This window comes from Pygocentrus nattereri, chromosome 2 (genome assembly GCF_015220715.1).
Source record: "Pygocentrus nattereri isolate fPygNat1 chromosome 2, fPygNat1.pri, whole genome shotgun sequence".
NCBI lineage: Eukaryota > Metazoa > Chordata > Actinopteri > Characiformes > Serrasalmidae > Pygocentrus > Pygocentrus nattereri.
In genome coordinates, this window is record NC_051212.1 from 26,403,657 (window position 1) to 26,421,771 (window position 18,115).

Below are 18,115 nucleotides of genomic sequence, written 5' to 3' on the forward strand. Positions count from 1 at the left end.
CAGATCTGCCCCTAGACTCTGGAACTCTCTTCCTGTACTGGTCAGACAATCCAATTCACTCTCCATATTCAAGTCTAACCTGAAATCTTTTCTCCTTATCTTGCCTATAACCTCCCTCAGCCTTCAGTGTCTGATCCTGCCATTATACAGCATTTCTTATGTAAACTGGTCTGCCTCACCATACTCATAACCTGCCCTGAGTCTGCTATGCTCCTTCATGTGACCTCCCATATACTGCCTTGTCTTTTTGTTTGTATTATTGTGCTCTTGTTGTCTGTGTTAAGTGTGTTATGTACTTTGAATTGTAAGCGTCTTTGGGTCCTTGATAAAGCGCTATATAAAAATAAAGAATTATTATTATTATTAGATTTCTGCTGTGCACTTCATAGTGATGTGTAATTATTTTTGCTTTTGCGCAGGATTCCTGTGGTACTGTTTTATAGTCATCTATAGGACACCTGCGCAGTATCCTGTAGTAGACTTTACTACTTGTCCAAATGTACGTAGGCATTCCTGTAGTATTACTACAGATAGTGATATAGAAGATACAGCCTGCAGACTTCAGGTTAATGGGGGTTTCATGGGTCTGATAGATGGTGTGTGATCGCCACGCTCCCTTGTTGGTAAGCAATGTTTTTATGGTTTGGTAGGTCAACGCTTAAACTGTTATCAGTTTAGCTTCGTGCTTTTGCTCACCATCTCCTCCAGACCTACTTCTTATGGCGAGTGAATATAGCTTCCTTGAAGCGGAATGGGGACTTGAAGAGAGTGTGCGTAGGGAGAGAGAGAGAGAGAGAGAGAGAGAGAGAGAGAGAGAGAGAGAGAGAGAGAGAGAGAGAAACCGGTTGGACAGGTAAAACGTGGAGGCAGGCCTGGCCGGGGTTTGTTGTCACCGTTATTTCCAGGCGCATGCGCGCTGCCACCTGTTTCCTCTGAAATGTGTCGTCTACCTGCGCCGGTCTCCACCTTTGAAATTCACCTCGACTGAACGGGTCGAGATATTTCCTACAACCGTGCTCCGTTACCAGAGACCAACAGGCCACTCGGTAAGGGGCTCTTTTACACACCTGGACTTACAGAAGACCCCGGGATGTGGACACACTGCTGGGGGGACGCCACCGGACCCTACCTGTAGCCTATAGGTGCAAAAGTTTGTAGCGGGAGTTCGGAGGGAGGAGAGCCAGGAGCGAAATCATTCAAGATTAGCTCCATTTCTCTACAGCACTCACCTGACTCCACCACTCAGAACAAGATATTGTACTGCTTATTGCTGTTGAGGTAGTTTATTCAGTCCAGTGAGTATCTGGTCTGGTTTAGGAGCCTCCGGCTCAGCTGTGACCACAGCAGGAAGATAGCGGAGAGAGACACACCATGCCGCGAGCCTTCCTCGTCAAAAAGCCCAGTGTTTCACCAGGCAAGAGAAGCTGGAGCGACCTGCCTGACCACGAACGAGGAGACATCTACATACCAGGTAAGGGGACAGTAAACAGCGCCTGTAAACCCGATGCAGGCCAGCAGACCCACTCAGAATAACGGTGAACTCCACCGCCGAGCACAAGGCACATCAGCCCAGAGAACAGGACCTCAGCACCGTGACCTTTACCACCACAGCGCTTTATCACCTGGTGGAAGATATTTCATTTACACAGGCCTGAAAACCGAACATCCCTTATTTCCAGGGTGCTTTACACATAAAAGGGGCTTTTATTTAAAGCATTTAATGTTTCCAATTTAATCTGCTTTTGATAACCGTGTCCTGTACAGGTGTGTGTGTGTGTGTGTGTGTGTGTGTGGTGCTCGAGGAGCCGTTACAGTCCGCTTTTGCTGCTTCAGCTGACCTTCAGACCCAGTTCGGCCTCTTCCTTATGCGCAGTGTAAAACTCATTGCAACACAGAGTCTCGCCTTAGTTACGTTTGAGAAAAGCCTTTAATACCACATCACTTACGAGTTAAGGCGCAGAGTATCAGCCAGAGCTGAGCAAACGAGAAAGATCTTTACAGCGTTTTTTTGCGAAGCAGGCAGGAGTTTTGTCGTCTTCTGCTGTGGCTATCAGGTGACCTGCTGATTCACCTAACGGAATACAAGCAGCACAGCCCCCTCTTTGTGAGCCCCCTGTCCACTCCCCTCACCCCTCAACAAAACGGGCTAATAATTGACCGAAGGTCCGGCTGGATTTAGGGATGCAGTTAGAAACTCATTTCCGATCAGAGCCGGGATGCAGAGCCCACACACGCGGCTCTTCTCGGGCACCTTTGAAGAGTTAATGGCCGTGTTCGCTCTTCTTGTTCAGCGTTAGAGAAATGAGCCACTTTTCTGTTCACTCTGACAGGTATGCGATATGTGAAGCTGCTGTACCCGTTTCTGTCACTGACGTCCAGTGTTGTAGTAATCAGTGTCCGCCCTAATGAGCGTTGGGGAAATGAAGAACGACAGAGTATCTGGACTCTATGGCTGTCATGTCACCTCTGTTGTCAGGAGCCTATGAAAGTGCCTCTCGTGCTCCATAATTAAGCCGGTTGTTCTCTAGTGGTGTTAAAAGCTGTTACTCGCTGCTGGGAGTGAAGGAGCCGCTGGTGTTTACAGGCTCTGTGCTCCTCTGCTGTGGGTTAATGAACAGTGGAGGAAATAACGGACTTCGCCGCGCTGTCGGCTCTTTCCCTTTACACCCTTAGCAAACAAGGCACAGCCTGTTGGCGGTAAACTCCGCAGCCGCAGCGGCGGCGGGCTGGGTGGGTTTGGCTCGGCTCACCTTTCACCTCAGCCTCTCTCTCCTGGATCAGTGCAGTGCGGCTCGCTCATTGTGTCAGCGGCTGCTCGCAGCGCCTGTTTCCCGGCCGCTGTGTTTGTGCGAGGGCCGTTCAGATTAGTCTCGACTCTCACTGCACTTGACTGAACCTGTGAGCCGTCAACTGCGTCGACGCTGCGAGATAAGACATGAAGAGTAGATTTGGAGCAGCGGGTAATTTCGGCTAATAAAAGTGGGCAGAGCTATTGGGCTACTTTCCCCTTTGTTTTTGAGCCGTGTCGAATCGTAAAGGCTCAGCTAAACGTCTTGGTTTCGGGTCATTTCCCCGTGTAAGGCTTATTAAATACGAATGGGCCTAAACGAAAGTCACTTGGACTACTGCACAACAAACATGGGCTGCTCCGAGTTTCGACAACAGCACTTCAGAAGTCTTTTGTTTTAGTCGCGGACCTGCTGGTCTAAAACGCGTTTCCTTTAGGCTAAACGTCTCTGCGTCAAAGTAACTCATTAATGTCCTGAAATGTTAAATGTGGTTCATGTGCTCTCAGAGTTTGCCTGAGCACAAATCTCAAGAAAAGTTTTCAAAACGGGGAGAAAAATGATTTTTATAATTGAGATTGTTATTAAATTAATTTTTGGTCTGTTGTGTGGGCTGATTTTTGGCAAAGCACGCACTTAAAATGCAGATGTGATTGTAAATCAAAGTGTTAAAATAACTTAAAACGAACGCTCTACATATGTATTTATTTTTCTTCATCCAAGCCCTAATAATCCAAAATTATTTTAGACTGGTCAGAGCAAATTCTGTGATATTTTCCCCTCATTTCATGCTAAATTTAGTTGTTGGACATGAATATGTTAAAGCGTTTGTATAGAGGAAGAAAGAGCTTGTGATACGATAAGACTGCCCTTGGTCACCTATCCACATTTATGGCCTGTGTTGTTCCACGTTGGCTGCAAACATAAACGGTGTGGCTGAGAATAAAGGGAGGGGTTGACTTAAGTTCTGCTGCTGAAGATAAATTTAACTCACTAAAACTTGAAAATCACTGCATCAAAGTGCTGCCTTTTTTTTTTTTTTTTTTTTTTTGTGGGAGGTTTTTCTACTGTTTTGTTGTTGATGTCACTATGATGCAGACTGAAGACCTGAACCGGAAAAAGACACGTGATTGAAAAGTGTGTTTCAGTTGGGGACATTCAAAAATAGATCAGGATAATTAGTAGCTGGTGTACATTGTGAATGTACACAATGAATAGTCTACACTGCACTGCTGACTTCTGCACATACCGTTACCCACAGCACACAGCACACCATTTGCATTATGATTTGCAATTCATCCGGTTATGTTTCACCAGAACCAAGAGATTCATTGTACAGTTAACCGCGGGAGACAGATCGGGTACAAACAGTTAGCTTTTCAGAAATGAAACCATGGCATCAGAAGTGTCGGGAGTTAACTCATTAATAAGAAACTCAGGTTTTCAGATGACTTAAGAAGTACACTGGATCATGTTTGAACACCAGAAGTGTCAGGAGTTTATTACTGATATCTTTAGATGATTAAACATGGGCATATTACATATTACAACATGATACTTTACTGGAGTTTTATTTGCAGCCCTAGCATTGTGTTGTATGCACACTTGGATAAAGAGTTCGTAAGCCTGTGTCTCTAGCCTGGCTGGTCAGACTGGTAATGCAGTAACAGGAGTGGCTGACTTCAGTCCAGGACAATACATCTACACACGCACACATATATAGCTGCCACCCACCCACTCACACACACCTTACCCAGAGGCACAACTGTCCTGGTTTCCTGAGAGCCACATTCACTTTCTAATGATCTGCACTTTATTCATCACAGCTTTAAAAACTGCAGCTATAAGCAAAAGTTTAAATACTCCCAGTCGTGTTTTATGTGCTGTTGTTAGTGAAAATAAGTTAACACACCTCTACAGGACTGACATTTTTGCGCTAATTTTAATGACAATATCTGTGTATTTGCAGAGTTTAACATTAGAAAAAATATATAAAATGCAAAATGTCATAATTTTGCACAGGACACATTTTATGTTTATTTTTTGCCCCAGTATGAACAGTTCAGCAAATACACAGTAATCATGCATTAAAATGTGCAGAATTTTGTTCTCTGTAGAATATGTTAACTTTTTCATTAAAATCAACAAAGCATTATGATTTGCATCTGACTCTGCATAAGATATAATATGCAAATTATTATATTTGGATGTGACCCAAAGATGCAAATATTTTGTTGAGATGTAGATTTATTGAAGACAAGAGGAAATTCTCTAAAATTAATTGTGGTTAACAAAACAAAAAAAAAAAACGCTGCCTCATGGTGGATGATTATTGTACAGAAATGTATGCTTAGATATTAAGACAAAAAAAGCTGAAAAAATGATATATTTTACCATCACTCTAAAACAACCTCCTGTTTTCCTCATGCTTTCCCCTATAGTCTCTGTGAGCCCTCCGGTTCTGTGGGATGAGACCGAGGCCAGTACAGCTGAAGTGGCCCTCTGCCTGTCCACTCGCAAAGAACACACGTGCACACAGAAATATATGCAGGACCCGCATGCAGTGGTTTCGACAGCTGAGCTGCCCTCATGCACCGCTTTAGGACAGCATCCAAGTCCAGAGACAGAGCGCATCAGGAGCTCCCAGAACAACTCGTATGTCCGCTCCAAAATCAAGGTGAGGCCTCCTTTCAGAAGAGTGCTGTCCATGAGTTCATATGTTAACTTTAACCTTGTCTGGGTATTAACTGATAATTAAAATAAAATGACTGTAAAAGTACAATAACTGATGATTGAGTCAGTGTTGGTTGCTCATCTGTTTAAAAAAAAAAAAGGTTTATCAATCAATTTAATTTACATAATTTTCCAAACAGGCACTTGCTTCTTTTGTTTTGCACCAAAGCTACAAAGCTATAATATCATACACTATAATGAAGTCATATAATTTTAATACTTGTTTGCTATATTAGTGTAAAGCAGCCAACTTTGGACACCAGACACATTTTGATCAATTAACTCTGTTTGGGTTAAGGGATATAAATGTATAAAATATTTAATAAAAAATGTAGAAACATACCGGTAATTTATATTTGGTAAGTGGTTTCAAAAGTTTTCATTAATAATAAACTCAGGTTTTCAGGTAACTTAAGAGTTATGCTGGATCAAGTTTGACTATTTGGTCAGTTTTCCTGCTCTTCTTAATCTCTTTGTTTTTTGTTTTTGCAGGTGACCACTGGTGATCCTCCCTCAGAAGCTCCGGCCACCATTCCAAGAATGACCGCAGATCCCGATGATGTGGTAAGCCCTTGCCCCTCAGCTAGCGCTGGCACATCTTCAGCTCCGTCAGCAGGTGGAAACTATGTGTGTCAGGTGTGCCAGAAGGTGTTCCAGTTCCAGCGTATGCTCAACAGACACCTGAAGTGCCACAGTGAACAGAAAAGGCATTTGTGCACTTTCTGCGGCAAAGGCTTCAATGACACCTTCGACCTTAAGAGGCATGTTCGTACTCACACAGGTATGTTTTACTTTTTTATAATTTGACCAAACTGGTTCATAAAAACAGGATTTATTTACAGTGGTGTGAAATAATGTAAATGTATTATGTGAGTACCTCTACAGATTTGATTTGGATCCTTTACTCCAAAGCTGTAGACAATATTACATTGTCTGTTAAATATGCTGCACAATAAATCATTTGCTAAATATTATTGCAGTATTGGCCTTCATGATATTGATATTGCAGAAATGTGCAATATGTAAATAGGCCTTTATCTAATATTTTGAGCTGTGAGCATCATGACCAGTCACAGACATCAACATCTTTGGATATTTGGGTGAAACAAAGCATTCACATGATCCAATAAATGTACATCTTTTTGGCTAAAATAACATAGGCCAGTCTTTAATGTCATCCAAGGGTTCAACAAGGCATTTTTGATATATTGCAAGGCAATTGTAGCAGCAAAATGTAGCAGTATAACTGCAATATGGTAATTTGTTCATATGAGAACCATACTCGTTATTTGCCAAGTACAAGGTGCATTAGAAAGGTCCATTGGTGAAGGAGTGAAATACCTATAAAAATTGTCAAATACATAAAAAGAGCTAAATTTGAGAGTATGCAACGATTGTAAAACAGGTATTTCTCTCATCATGCTCTTCCAGGTGTTCGTCCATATAAGTGTACTCTGTGTGAGAAAGCCTTCACCCAGCGTTGCTCTCTGGAGTCCCACTTGAAGAAGATCCATGGTGTGACGCAGCAATATGCCTACAAGGAACGACGCGCCAAGCTGTATGTCTGTGAAGAGTGCGGCCACACCGCCCCTACCCAGGACGCACTGCTGCGCCACCTGCACATTCAGCATCCGAACAGTGCTTTCTTGCGGGCCAAGCTGGCACGCAGACAGTCCGGGGCAGCAGGTGGTGCTGTTCTGGAGGAGAACTCCCTGCCTGGCTCTCCTTTATCCCTGCACAGTGATGATACAGCAGGTTCGGGAGGGCAGTAGAGGCATTTGTGTGTTGAGATACAAAACCTCAATCCTCTTTGTATGTTATGAATTCCTGGAATATTATTTAAATAGAAGGTTATTTTGAGAAAAGGAAGGATAAGAGAGAGAAAAAAGAGAAAAAGAATAACAGCTTTTCTTCTGTACTCTCGTCATGATACACTATATAAACTGTTCAGAATGTTTCAGACAGCCATAGTTTACACTTCCACTATGGATGAGGGCTGGTTCTGCCCTTTGAAATCAGTAGACAGCAAAACGGTACACAATAATAATGCACTACTAAAGTTTACATTAAGCCCTTTTTCAAACAATCCCTTGTTCAAACAATATGTAGATGCAGTAACAATTCTCAGACACACATCTTCACATTAAAGAGCTCAAGATGTGTTTTAAACAGAAAATATTTACCAAACATTGCCTTAGTTTCTCTATTTTTCTTGTCTTTGGATGTGAGGGATTACTGTTTTGCTTTTTTTGTCAGTTATTACTGCAGTTTGTAATATAGATTGATGTGTTGTAAAAAAGAGATTTATATTTATCAAGGTGGTCTGTAATGTTCTCTGGGTGGAGTTGAATCTTTATTCCAGATTTTATACATTTATATTAACTTGTAATGCTTTCTATGTGTTATGGTTCTATATATTTGGACATATTTTCACTGTTTCGATGCACAGTACAACATTTAGTGCTGGTTGGTTTGTATGAAAAGGCAGATCATTGATTTAGTAAAGTATACCATGAAATTTCCTTATTGAGTTTTGTGAACGTACTCTCTGTAAATGACAATAAATGTGTCCTTATATGTGATGTATTGTGTGTCAAACATTATATTTTACCAACAACTCATTCTGTGTTTGGGCCTCAACAGTTTGGTTGAGCTGTTATATTAGTAAACCCGTGAACAGGACAGAAATACAAACTCAGATCTCTCTCTCTCTCTCTCTCTCTGTGTGTGTGTGTGTGTGTGTGTGTGTGTGTGTGTGTGTGTGTGAGTCAGTGGGTGGATGTTGGGTGGGCAGGCGGCGGATTCCAGATCCTTGTTTGGTCTTGTTGCTGGAATTCACTAGCAGCCTGATTGTAGGGCTCCCAGGTGTTAACGGTTTGTGAGTGTTGTCCTTGTAGGCCCGTTATATCACTGATTATAACGTTCACAGTCTTTAAAAGACGATGTTCTTGTTAAAGCAATAGGTTAACGGCCTATGTTGTGGATCAATACATATTGCAGACCACGCAATATATTAGAATAATATCCTGCATTTAGGAATTGTTTTTGTAGGTTTACTTTATTTAATCTATCTAATAAGCACTGCGTGTTTACGTTTTTATTTGACTAAGTTCTGTTTGTGCGCGCAGTGCTGTTACTCCATCACATCACTGGGCGGCGCTGTTCGTATGGTGGCGCTTAAGCCCAGCGCCGAAGCCACAGACGTACGTATGTTTTTGAAAACAGTGGCGGCAGCAGTGCTAACAGACCTTCTACACCGGGTAACTTTAATTATGGTACATACATAACTACATTAAATGGTGCGCACTCGATGTAGAAACGACAGGCTGACCCTTGACACTGTGTATCTAAAACCCAAAGACAACATGAACTGAGCAACACTTACAAAAACAATGTAGCCGAGTTTAGCCGCGTAGCGTCCAGCGGAGCTGCCTGCTAGACCGGTTGGCGTTAATTACCATAGACAGAGAGTCGAGAGCAAAACATAACATGACAACAGACACGCTGCTGCCACAGGTTTGACCGGTGACGAGTTGAAAAATTAACTAATACTTTGTAGATAAACTATATGGCTCAGATTAGTCATTTTCTTGAGCCAAGTTACACGGGTCGCTAGCTAACTAACTAGCTAAGTTAGCTGTAGTAACTGGTCACCACTGCATCGGATAGTTATAGCTAGGTTAGCTACAGAATTGACGCCGTCTGCCCTCCTCTCGGCTTCAGAGCGTAAACGGTTTATAGGTTTTATTTAAAGTTAGTGGCTTGATCTACTCTCTCTGGGTTCAATTATGTCCCCTGAGCCTGTACGTGTGGGTCGGAAACGGCCTTTACCCTCCTGTCCAAACCCCCTTTTTCTCCTCTGGCTGACCGAGATGCGTGACCACGCCAAAGAGAAGGGGCTGAAGACGCAGTACGTTTACCAGAAGGTGACCTGGCGTTTGCTTGTTAGAATGTCATCACTTACAGGTATGGCGTAAACTACCTGCAGCTGAACATCAATGCGTCCTTGTATCTTTAAGGCTATCAACTCTCTGAAGAAGTATCCTCTACCTCTGAAAAACGGCAAAGAGGCGAAGATCCTACAGAACTTTGGAGACGGTATCTGTAAGATCCTGGATGAACGGCTTCAGAAATACTACCGTGAAAACGGTAAAGTGGAGTGTGTTGTGTGATCAGCCTTGTGGAGCACCGCATTTAAATGAATTGGTTCTTATATGTTCTTCCATTGTTTTTGCACAGGTGTCGATGCCTCAGTCCACAAACTTCCCAGTGGTCCATCTCAAACCTGCTGTACCAACGTGGCTCCCCCCAAACCTTCCTCAGCCTCCTCCAAGGACCCTTCTCGAGAGGGTGAAACAAATATGGTGGGTTAAAAATATTTACAAGTACACTATATGTCCAAAAGTAGTTAGACACCCCGTCTAATGAATGAGTTCAGTCATTTTAAGGTGCACCCGTTGCTGAGCTAATCGTTTAGCGACACACATACAGTTTGTATGATCCCCAAGGCACTGACAATAGAATGGTACACTCTGAAGCAACATCACAAGCCTGAGGTCACCATATCTAATGGCAAGCATCAGCTAGAGGGATGTTATCCCCCCCCCCCCCCCCGAACCAAACATTGAACTGGGATGAGTTGGACTGGTATTTATGATCCAGAACTAATCATTCAGCATCAGTATCTGACCTTACTAGTACTCTTGTGGCTGAATGCAGTTAAACTTCACATCAGTGTTCCAAAAGCTAGTGTGAAGTTTTCCCAGAAAAGTAGAATCTGTTTCTGCATTAAAAGCGGGACAAACTCCCTGTTAATGGATACTTTTGATTTTGATAGAATGGGTGATGATCAAGTGTCTACAAATTTTTGGATGTATTTAATAGTGATTATAGTACTAAATGTGTGCTTAAACTATGGGTCAGTTTTCTGTGCAGGGTTTAAGCCAAGTCCTGGACTACACAGCACTTTGAATGGAGATTCTACGTTGCAGTGATAACGTAACCCAAAGCTAAGCTTGATCTCTTTGTAGTGATACTTACCCATAGTGTAAGCACACAGTTAGAGTATTCCATGCTGAAAAGTCTCACTAACATTCTTACTCTTTCTGCAGAGGAAGGCGGGAGGTGATGCAGGAAACGAAAAAGGAGGCAAGAAAAAGAGGGAGTATGTGCCTCAGAAGAGGTCTGGAGGCTATGCTGTTCTGCTCACACTGTACAGGCATTCACAGGTGCAGTAGATGTTTGCACAGCAGCAGTATTATACATACTACTGAAAAACAAATAAACAGGACAGAGCAATATCTTTTGTCACAGTTGAAAAAACATGATTTTGTTTTTGGGGAAAGTCTCACAGATATATACCCGTTTTAGCACCAGTGTCCTTTAACTAACATCTCTTTCTTGGATTTCAGTTACCTGGCAGTAAAGGCTTCATGTTTAAAAATGAATTACAGACTGAGGCCCAGTCCCTTTGTGATAAATCCTTCACTGTGGTAAGACTAATGATCTTCTAAAACACATAACAATCATGAATACAATCAATTATATTTAAGCCATTTTGTGTCTGATGTGTTTAGACATGTTTAGCTAAGCCTTTGCTCTCTGTCCTATATGCATAGCCTGAGCCCGGCAGTAAATACACAGCGTGGTCCTCAGTTAGCACCCTCATCCAGAAAGACCTGCTTCTGAAGACACACAACCCTGCCAGGTAAACCCTGACACAGTGTGGTAATATAGGCTCTTGATCTTGATTTTCTGATTGTGCTGCACTCTCCTTAATGTTTTGAGAACTTGGTAGCAATCATTTTTAAACGTACATGCTCTAAACTCTATTTTGACTCACTCTTTTTTTTCACTGTTTTTGTTAGGTATTCGTTGACTGAGCTAGGTCTGGCTCTAGCAGAGAGACTGGAGTCTGGAGAGAGAGGGAGAAATGATGGACAAGAAGAGCAGGAGAGGAGTGAGGCTGAAGACTCGGGGGATCGACCAGTTACTGTTGTTCTGACTGTGGACGAAGATAAAGATGATGAGCATGAAGGTGAAGATAGCTGGTGAGAATGAAAGATTAAGGAAGGAAGAGATAATGAAATGTTTAAGAATTAAAATTATGATCTCAGACCAATGCTAATTAATTAGTTCTAAGCTGTCATAACACCTTGATTAGACTATTGTAATGTGAAATTGTCTGGTTGCTCTGCTGTATCTCCAAAGAGACTCCAAGTTCAGAATGCAGCAGCCCATGTGCTCACCAGGAAGAGTCTGAGCATATTACACTGGTCTTATTCACTTTACACTGGCTGCCTGTTACGTGTGACTGACAAAATATTCAGCCAGAGAAGGTGGTTGTTGACGTGTGGGTAGACACTGAAAATGAAATCAGGAAACAATCTTGCTAGTTTGTACACTATATTGCCAAAAGTATTCGCTTGTCTGCCTTCACACACATATGAACTTGAGTGACATCCCATTCTTAATCCATAGGGTTTAATATGATGTCGGCCCAACCTTTGCAGCTATAACAAACAGCTCAGCTTCAACACTTCTGGGAAGGTTTTTTCACAAGATTTTTGACATAATGCCTACAGTATTAAGTTACTTCTACGATCTGTGGTTGGTATAGTGTAGTGGTTAACGCCTCTGCCTTCTACACTGTAGGGGTTCGGTCTTGGGGTTCGGTCCCCCACTACGGCAAACGCCCTACACTATACCAATAAGAGTCCTTGGGCAAGACTCCTAACATCACCTTGGCCTACCTGTGTAAAATGATCAAATTGTAAGTCACTCTGGATAAGAGCACCAGCCAAATGCCATAAATGTAAATTTGTTATTTTGCTGTTATTAGTTGTCATTAGTTTTACTTTTTCACATAAACTCTCATTTAGTTTGCAAAAGTTTTCTTATCCTCTTGTCTAAAGCATGCTGAGATTTTTATACAAGAGTATTAATATTATATATATAATAAAAATTTTAAAAAGCATCTACTACCCAACACACTAACTAACACTAGGTTCTTATATCTCTATTATAATAATTATGAGAAGAACTGCTCTTCTATCAATGTGAAAGATACTCTAGCAGTCTATGGTCTAAAAATGAGCTTTAAAGTTTTTTTTTTTTTTTTTTTTCCTCTCTCATTTTCACTTCAGTTCCACTAGTGAGGCACCTACCACAGCTGTCACAGAAACCCGGGCAGAAATTATTGGACCTAGTTCTGGTCTATCAAGAAAGTGCCAGGCTTCAGCACCTGTAGGGGAATACCTTCTCCCTGGTTCCTATGATATTGTACTCTGTGTTGACTTCATTGAGACTACTGGGTGAGTGCAAGATTTTAGTCATACATAATTGTGAACATTAGATTGCATTGCTAATGAGACTAATTTGGCTGGTCAGGGGAAACACAGCACGCAAGCAAGAACTGGTCAAGGAGCTGCAGAGGAATGGAATCACCTTTGACATCAGGAAACTGAATGTGGGAGACTTCCTGTGGGTTGCACGTGAGAAAGTGACACCTGTGCCTGGTAAAGTCATTTGACTGGCTCAGTCACTGTCTCAAATATGTAAATATTCTGTATGTTTTTTTTAATCCATAGCTGTTCATCATTTGGGTCATATTTTAAGACCTTGCATCAACATGTGTTTTCAGTAATCAGATCGTGCTGGTATTTCCCATAAATAGCCAGGTATAAACACACCCAGGACACATTAAATTTTCATCGCTCTATGGCAAGTGATAAAACTGGGAAAATAAATAAACTCAAAAAACCTTGTTGTCACTTAAATTTGCATTCATTAATTAAAAAAAGAGAATTCGGGATATTTCCATCTCAGATTTAATATATTTCACAACTTCCACATAAGTTTTAAGGAAATCTTGTTTTTTTTTTTTTTTTTTGTTTTTCTTTCTAGTTTTTATTTTATGACTATTTATTACTATTTTACTACTATTTTCTGTCCTAACTGTTATGCACATCCATACAGAGCTGTCTGAAAACATTTTCTTCACAAAAGCTGTAGCCTTTTCTGAAAATCTGTCTCTGTAAGTGATGCCGTACATTATGCGAGGCATGTGAGGGGAAATCTGTCATATGACACAATTTATGCATAAATGCATTATTTAAAAAAAATTAAGCTTTTGTGATATTTCAGGTATAAACAAATTTTCCACTTAAGTTAACCAGGAAAAAGGTTTTGTAGGCATTCATAAAATGTTACGAGCAATTTCCCAGCCTACAATGGGCAAACTTTTTGAAGCATTACAACGTTTTTCATTTAAAAAATCCTGTGGTTAGAAATGTAGCTGTTGTGACTGGATTACTTAAACCATATTCAGAGGTGGTCAAAGACTGATGTTGAAACTGGGATGTTTTCTATATCTGTATACATACAGTCTGAACTTTTCCCTTGTGTCTGAAAAGTCATCTGGAGAGTAGTGCAGATTACCACTCCAGAAATCACAGTAGCTGCAAGCCAGAACCTTCTCTTTTGCTGTTCCAGTGTAAATCCAAGCCTGCCGTCCAGATATGATTGACATTAAACACGTTAATGCAAGGTGTATGCAAGCTCATAGGTAATTTGAGTTTGGAACAGGCACTTTTTTTTTAGTATTTGCAATCAACAGTCTTCAGTCATTGCTGTCTATTAGCCAAAGTATTATTCTGCATTATTTGCTATTTAGTGATGAATTCAGCACCAGCCAGCATTTAGCAGAAAGGCAGGAGCTTCAGAAAGAAGTATAGATGGAGTTACTGAGGTAGTTTTCATTACATGTTTAAACAGGCTTACTCACAAAAGCTCACACAGCTGGTACATTTTGTGATTTGTGGTACAAATTATGAGTGTGTCTGTTTTTAGTTATTTTGGTTAGAAATATATTAATGGCTGTATTTCAATAAAGGTCAGTTGCGCCCACCTGTGGCCAAGGAGCTGGTTCTCGATTACATCATTGAGAGGAAGAGGATGGACGATCTGTGTGGCAGCATCATGGATGGACGCTTCAGAGAACAGAAGGTAGAAGATGAAGTGATTATAGCATCTGTCCTTTAGAAATTTTGATCAACAGGAATAGTAAGACTTTAATCATTACAATCATCCACTGGTTGGAGCAGAAGCAAAACAAAATGCACAGGGTGAGTGTGTTTTAAGGAACTTTGGAAACATAGGTGCTCATTTGATTCTACAGCATGCTTACTTCTTAATGTGAATTTGCTAGGTTTGTGGTCACAAACCCTTTTCTTGGAGAGTCCCTGCAGAGTTTCAGCCAAGAACTAGTACATCTAATAAAGTTGATCAAGAGCTTTATCCAAAACTGCATACTACAATGCTAAATCTTATGTCATATTCACTTATTAGTATATTATGTATGGTATGGTATGTGGTTCGGGATGCAGAGATTGATTCGTTGAATCAAGTGTAACAGATAAGGTTCAAGCCAAACTCAAAAGGTGTCCAGGAGGAGGATTGGTGCAGGTATATGGTTTGATGAACATAGTTCATTGTGTGATGAACATAAAACATATTTTTGAAGGAACACTAAATTAATTGATTGGTGATCTACACTGAAAAATAACATTGAATGAAGCCTGCAGCTCTGAACAAGATGTTTAATTCCTGTTTTCCTCTTTTTTTTTTCTCTCCCAGTTCCGTCTGAAGAGGTGTGGTCTTCATAAACCCATTTACCTGGTAGAGGAGTGTGGGTTGGCAGCAGCTCATATGAGTCTACCAGAAAGCACTTTACAACAAGCAATAGTTAACACACAGGTATCTATGTATGTAATGTGCAGAGTGTACATGTCTGCCAAGAATAGTCTGAGTTTATAGAACTGTGTGCAGTTTTGTGGCCTGAAAGTACATAAATACTGTTGATGTAGCTTGCCGAACAAGTTTTTTTATCACCCCATACCCAGATATCTACATACTCAACATGTTTGTTTAAATATTTTGTTGCAAATTTTGCAACAAAATTCTGTAGCCATAATGGCATATCATAATATATAAATAATATAATCTGTTTCAGTTGAAGCAGTGATGGGGTATGCCTGTGTGAAATTTTAAGTACCAACATGTTTTTTTGTATGTTTCAGGTGGTGGATGGCTTCTTTGTAAAGAGAGTGCAGGATGTCAAGGAGTCAGCTGCCTACCTCACAGTCATGACCAGATACCTGCAGAAACTTTACCAGGTTGGTCTGAAGGAGTACTTAATGTGCTGTGCAAAATGCTATATTCAGTTCAGGTGCCGTAAGTAAAAATCCTTCACAGGATTTTGTTCCAATTGCCTGGTTTCTTTAATTACCTCAAACCAGCAGCAGAGGTTTACAGACCACTGGAACAAAATCCTGGTGAGGACTTTTACTTTCTGGACCTGAATTATCCACCTCGTATACCACAGTGTATATAGTATGAGCTGACTTCTCTGAGTTTATTTCTCCTCCAGAACTGCACATTGTTCTGTCACAGCAGAGAACTGGAGGGAAATGGAGATTTTGAAGTGGAAAATGGAGTCACAGAGAGAGAGAACCCACGCTGCTCACTCATCTCCTTCACAGAGTTCAACTATGGAGCTGTGAAAAACAAGGTAAAATATAATAATGTTTAGGTGTTACCTATATTAGCCTGTAAAAATACTTAACAAGAAGACTTTTCTCAATTATAGGTGTTGGGTAAAATGTGTTGAGCAACGTAAGCTATCGTCACACCAATCATGTATCACCATAAGAAGCTTTCTAAGGAATTACACACATTTACTAATTTTTATAGGTCTTTATAGAAAAATCAGTAAGTAAGGCTGAAAACAAGTAATGGTGGCTGTTTTTCTAGCAGCCTTAAATTTTACAACCAAAAATGCTGGCTCTTCTGCTGTATTTCATTATTTTTATACAGTAGTAAATTTGTTGTTTCCTTAATGGAGATTTGCTTGAACTTAGAAAACAAATATTTACTACACAGCATACAAAATCAGTTTCTGCAGACACACCAAAATTTTGAATTTGAATTGCTTATATCATATATGGCTCATCCCTTTGTATGTTCATATCATGCAGCCCAAAGGTTACTTAAATATTTGAGAGCCTTCCTGTTTAGCTCTGTATATATTCATCGTTCATCCTTCTCTCTGCTGTCACACTATGTCACCCAGCCATTTCCTGATTGTCTCATGCTCTCTTTCTCAGTGTCAGACAGTGAGGGATGTGTTTGCTAGACAGCTGATGCAAATCAGTGGAATCTCTGGTGATAAAGCAGCTGCCATATTGGAACACTACAGTACAGTGAGCAGGTATGACTCAACTGTATCTCATTACACTTAGTCATTGCTTGCAATGCTTCAAATTATATTCTAAAAATGACAACATTGCATTTTTGATTTCCACTGTCAGTTTGATGAAGGCATATGCCCAGTGTGCTACTGAAGCAGAGGGAGAAAAACTCCTGTCCTCCATCAAATATGGCAAACTCAAAAGGTTTGTCATTTCTGTTTTTTCTTTAAAATCATTCCACTTTATGTCTACCACCTGCATCCGACCTGATGTCTGTTCCCACTGGAATCTAGCATTTATGCTTTGTTTTTCATTAAGACCGTTTTCCTTGGGTAGCTGATTATTTATCTAATCATTAAATCTATTCTGCTCAGACCTGTGCCACTAATGGTATCCTTTTTCTTTAGGGTAAGCGGGAGTTTTAGGTGGTCTCTGGTTGTCCTAAAATGTACATATTAATTAGGCAGCTTTTTGTACAAGCATAATTACTTTGTTATTAAGTTATGGTTTGGACATGTGTTGAGGAGGAATAGTGGATATATTGGGCAAAGAATGTTGGAGATGGAGCTGCCGGGAAGAAAGAGAAGAGGTAGACCTCAGAGAAGGTTTATGGATGTAGTGAAGGTGGACATGGAGATGGTTGGTGTAAAAGTAGAGGAGGGAGTGGATAGGGCAAGATGGAGGCAGATGATCCGCTGTGGCGACCCCTAAAGGGAGCAGCCGAAAAAAGAAGATAATTACTAATGCAGCTAGTTTCTACAATATGCTAGGTAGAATAACTGTGGTATTGATTAATTTTATTATTTGTTGTGGCTAGCATTAAATAAGTCAGTAAATGAATGATGTTTTCAACCAGCAGTAAAGTTTTTACCGTCACTGGGGGCTGTAACTTTGGTACCTTCGTCTTCTGTCACCAGGCACAGGCCTAGTTCTGCCACGTATTTGTGCTTTATTCATCTTGAAACTTTACGAGGCCTATAGCATTAAAGGTTTGAACATGTTGTGGAATAATGTAAACCTCACTACAAGATCTCTTTTCTTTACGCATTTCCAGAAATCTTGGGCCAGCCTTGAGTCGTACTATATACCAGCTTTATTGTACACGTGGACCCCTGTCCTGACCACACACTCAGTATCCTTATTGGCCATAACTGCAATGCAGTGTGTACCAGGTTGCTGCTCTTTATGTTGTTCTCTATTTTTTTTGAGGATTTTGCCTTTGGAAAATCCTGTGTAAAATAAAGATTTGATTTTCATTTATTTTTGCATTGTCCTTTTTTTTAAAAAAATTACAGATAATATAGTTTTAGCACAAGCACTGGAGGGGAGGGGTTGAAAGTGGTTTCT

General features: G+C 40.7%; 2 protein-coding genes across 2 annotated transcripts; both read left to right on the plus strand.

Annotated features, from left to right (window-relative positions):
- Positions 1-923: 923 nt before the first annotated feature.
- Positions 924-8,101, plus strand: ovol1a (ovo-like zinc finger 1a). Its single transcript, XM_017709828.1, has 4 exons — positions 924-1,471; positions 5,228-5,463; positions 6,012-6,300; positions 6,951-8,101. The coding sequence occupies exons 1-4, from the start codon at positions 1,372-1,374 to the stop codon at positions 7,289-7,291; spliced, it is 966 nt and encodes a 321-aa protein (XP_017565317.1). The 5' UTR covers positions 924-1,371; the 3' UTR covers positions 7,292-8,101.
- Positions 8,102-8,651: 550 nt separating this feature from the next.
- mus81 (MUS81 structure-specific endonuclease subunit) lies at positions 8,652-18,028 on the plus strand. Its single transcript, XM_017709853.2, has 16 exons — positions 8,652-9,445; positions 9,539-9,668; positions 9,759-9,883; positions 10,631-10,747; positions 10,931-11,011; positions 11,138-11,226; positions 11,387-11,569; positions 12,665-12,832; positions 12,909-13,036; positions 14,413-14,525; positions 15,156-15,275; positions 15,599-15,694; positions 15,949-16,089; positions 16,685-16,788; positions 16,889-16,972; positions 17,823-18,028. The coding sequence occupies exons 1-16, from the start codon at positions 9,308-9,310 to the stop codon at positions 17,887-17,889; spliced, it is 1,884 nt and encodes a 627-aa protein (XP_017565342.1). The 5' UTR covers positions 8,652-9,307; the 3' UTR covers positions 17,890-18,028.
- Positions 18,029-18,115: the final 87 nt, after the last annotated feature.

Bases quoted from the DNA above. Each gene is read 5' to 3' on its own strand.
- ovol1a (XM_017709828.1), top strand. From the start codon at position 1,372: ATGCCGCGAGCCTTCCTCGTCAAAAAGCCCAGTGTTTCACCAGGCAAG. The intron at 5,464-6,011 runs GTGAGGCCTCCT...TTGTTTTTGCAG, and splicing joins ATGTCCGCTCCAAAATCAAG to GTGACCACTGGTGATCCTCC. The intron at 6,301-6,950 runs GTATGTTTTACT...ATGCTCTTCCAG, and splicing joins GCATGTTCGTACTCACACAG to GTGTTCGTCCATATAAGTGT.
- mus81 (XM_017709853.2), top strand. From the start codon at position 9,308: ATGTCCCCTGAGCCTGTACGTGTGGGTCGGAAACGGCCTTTACCCTCC. The intron at 11,570-12,664 runs GTGAGAATGAAA...TTTTCACTTCAG, and splicing joins CATGAAGGTGAAGATAGCTG to TTCCACTAGTGAGGCACCTA. The intron at 16,090-16,684 runs GTAAAATATAAT...TCTCTTTCTCAG, and splicing joins ATGGAGCTGTGAAAAACAAG to TGTCAGACAGTGAGGGATGT.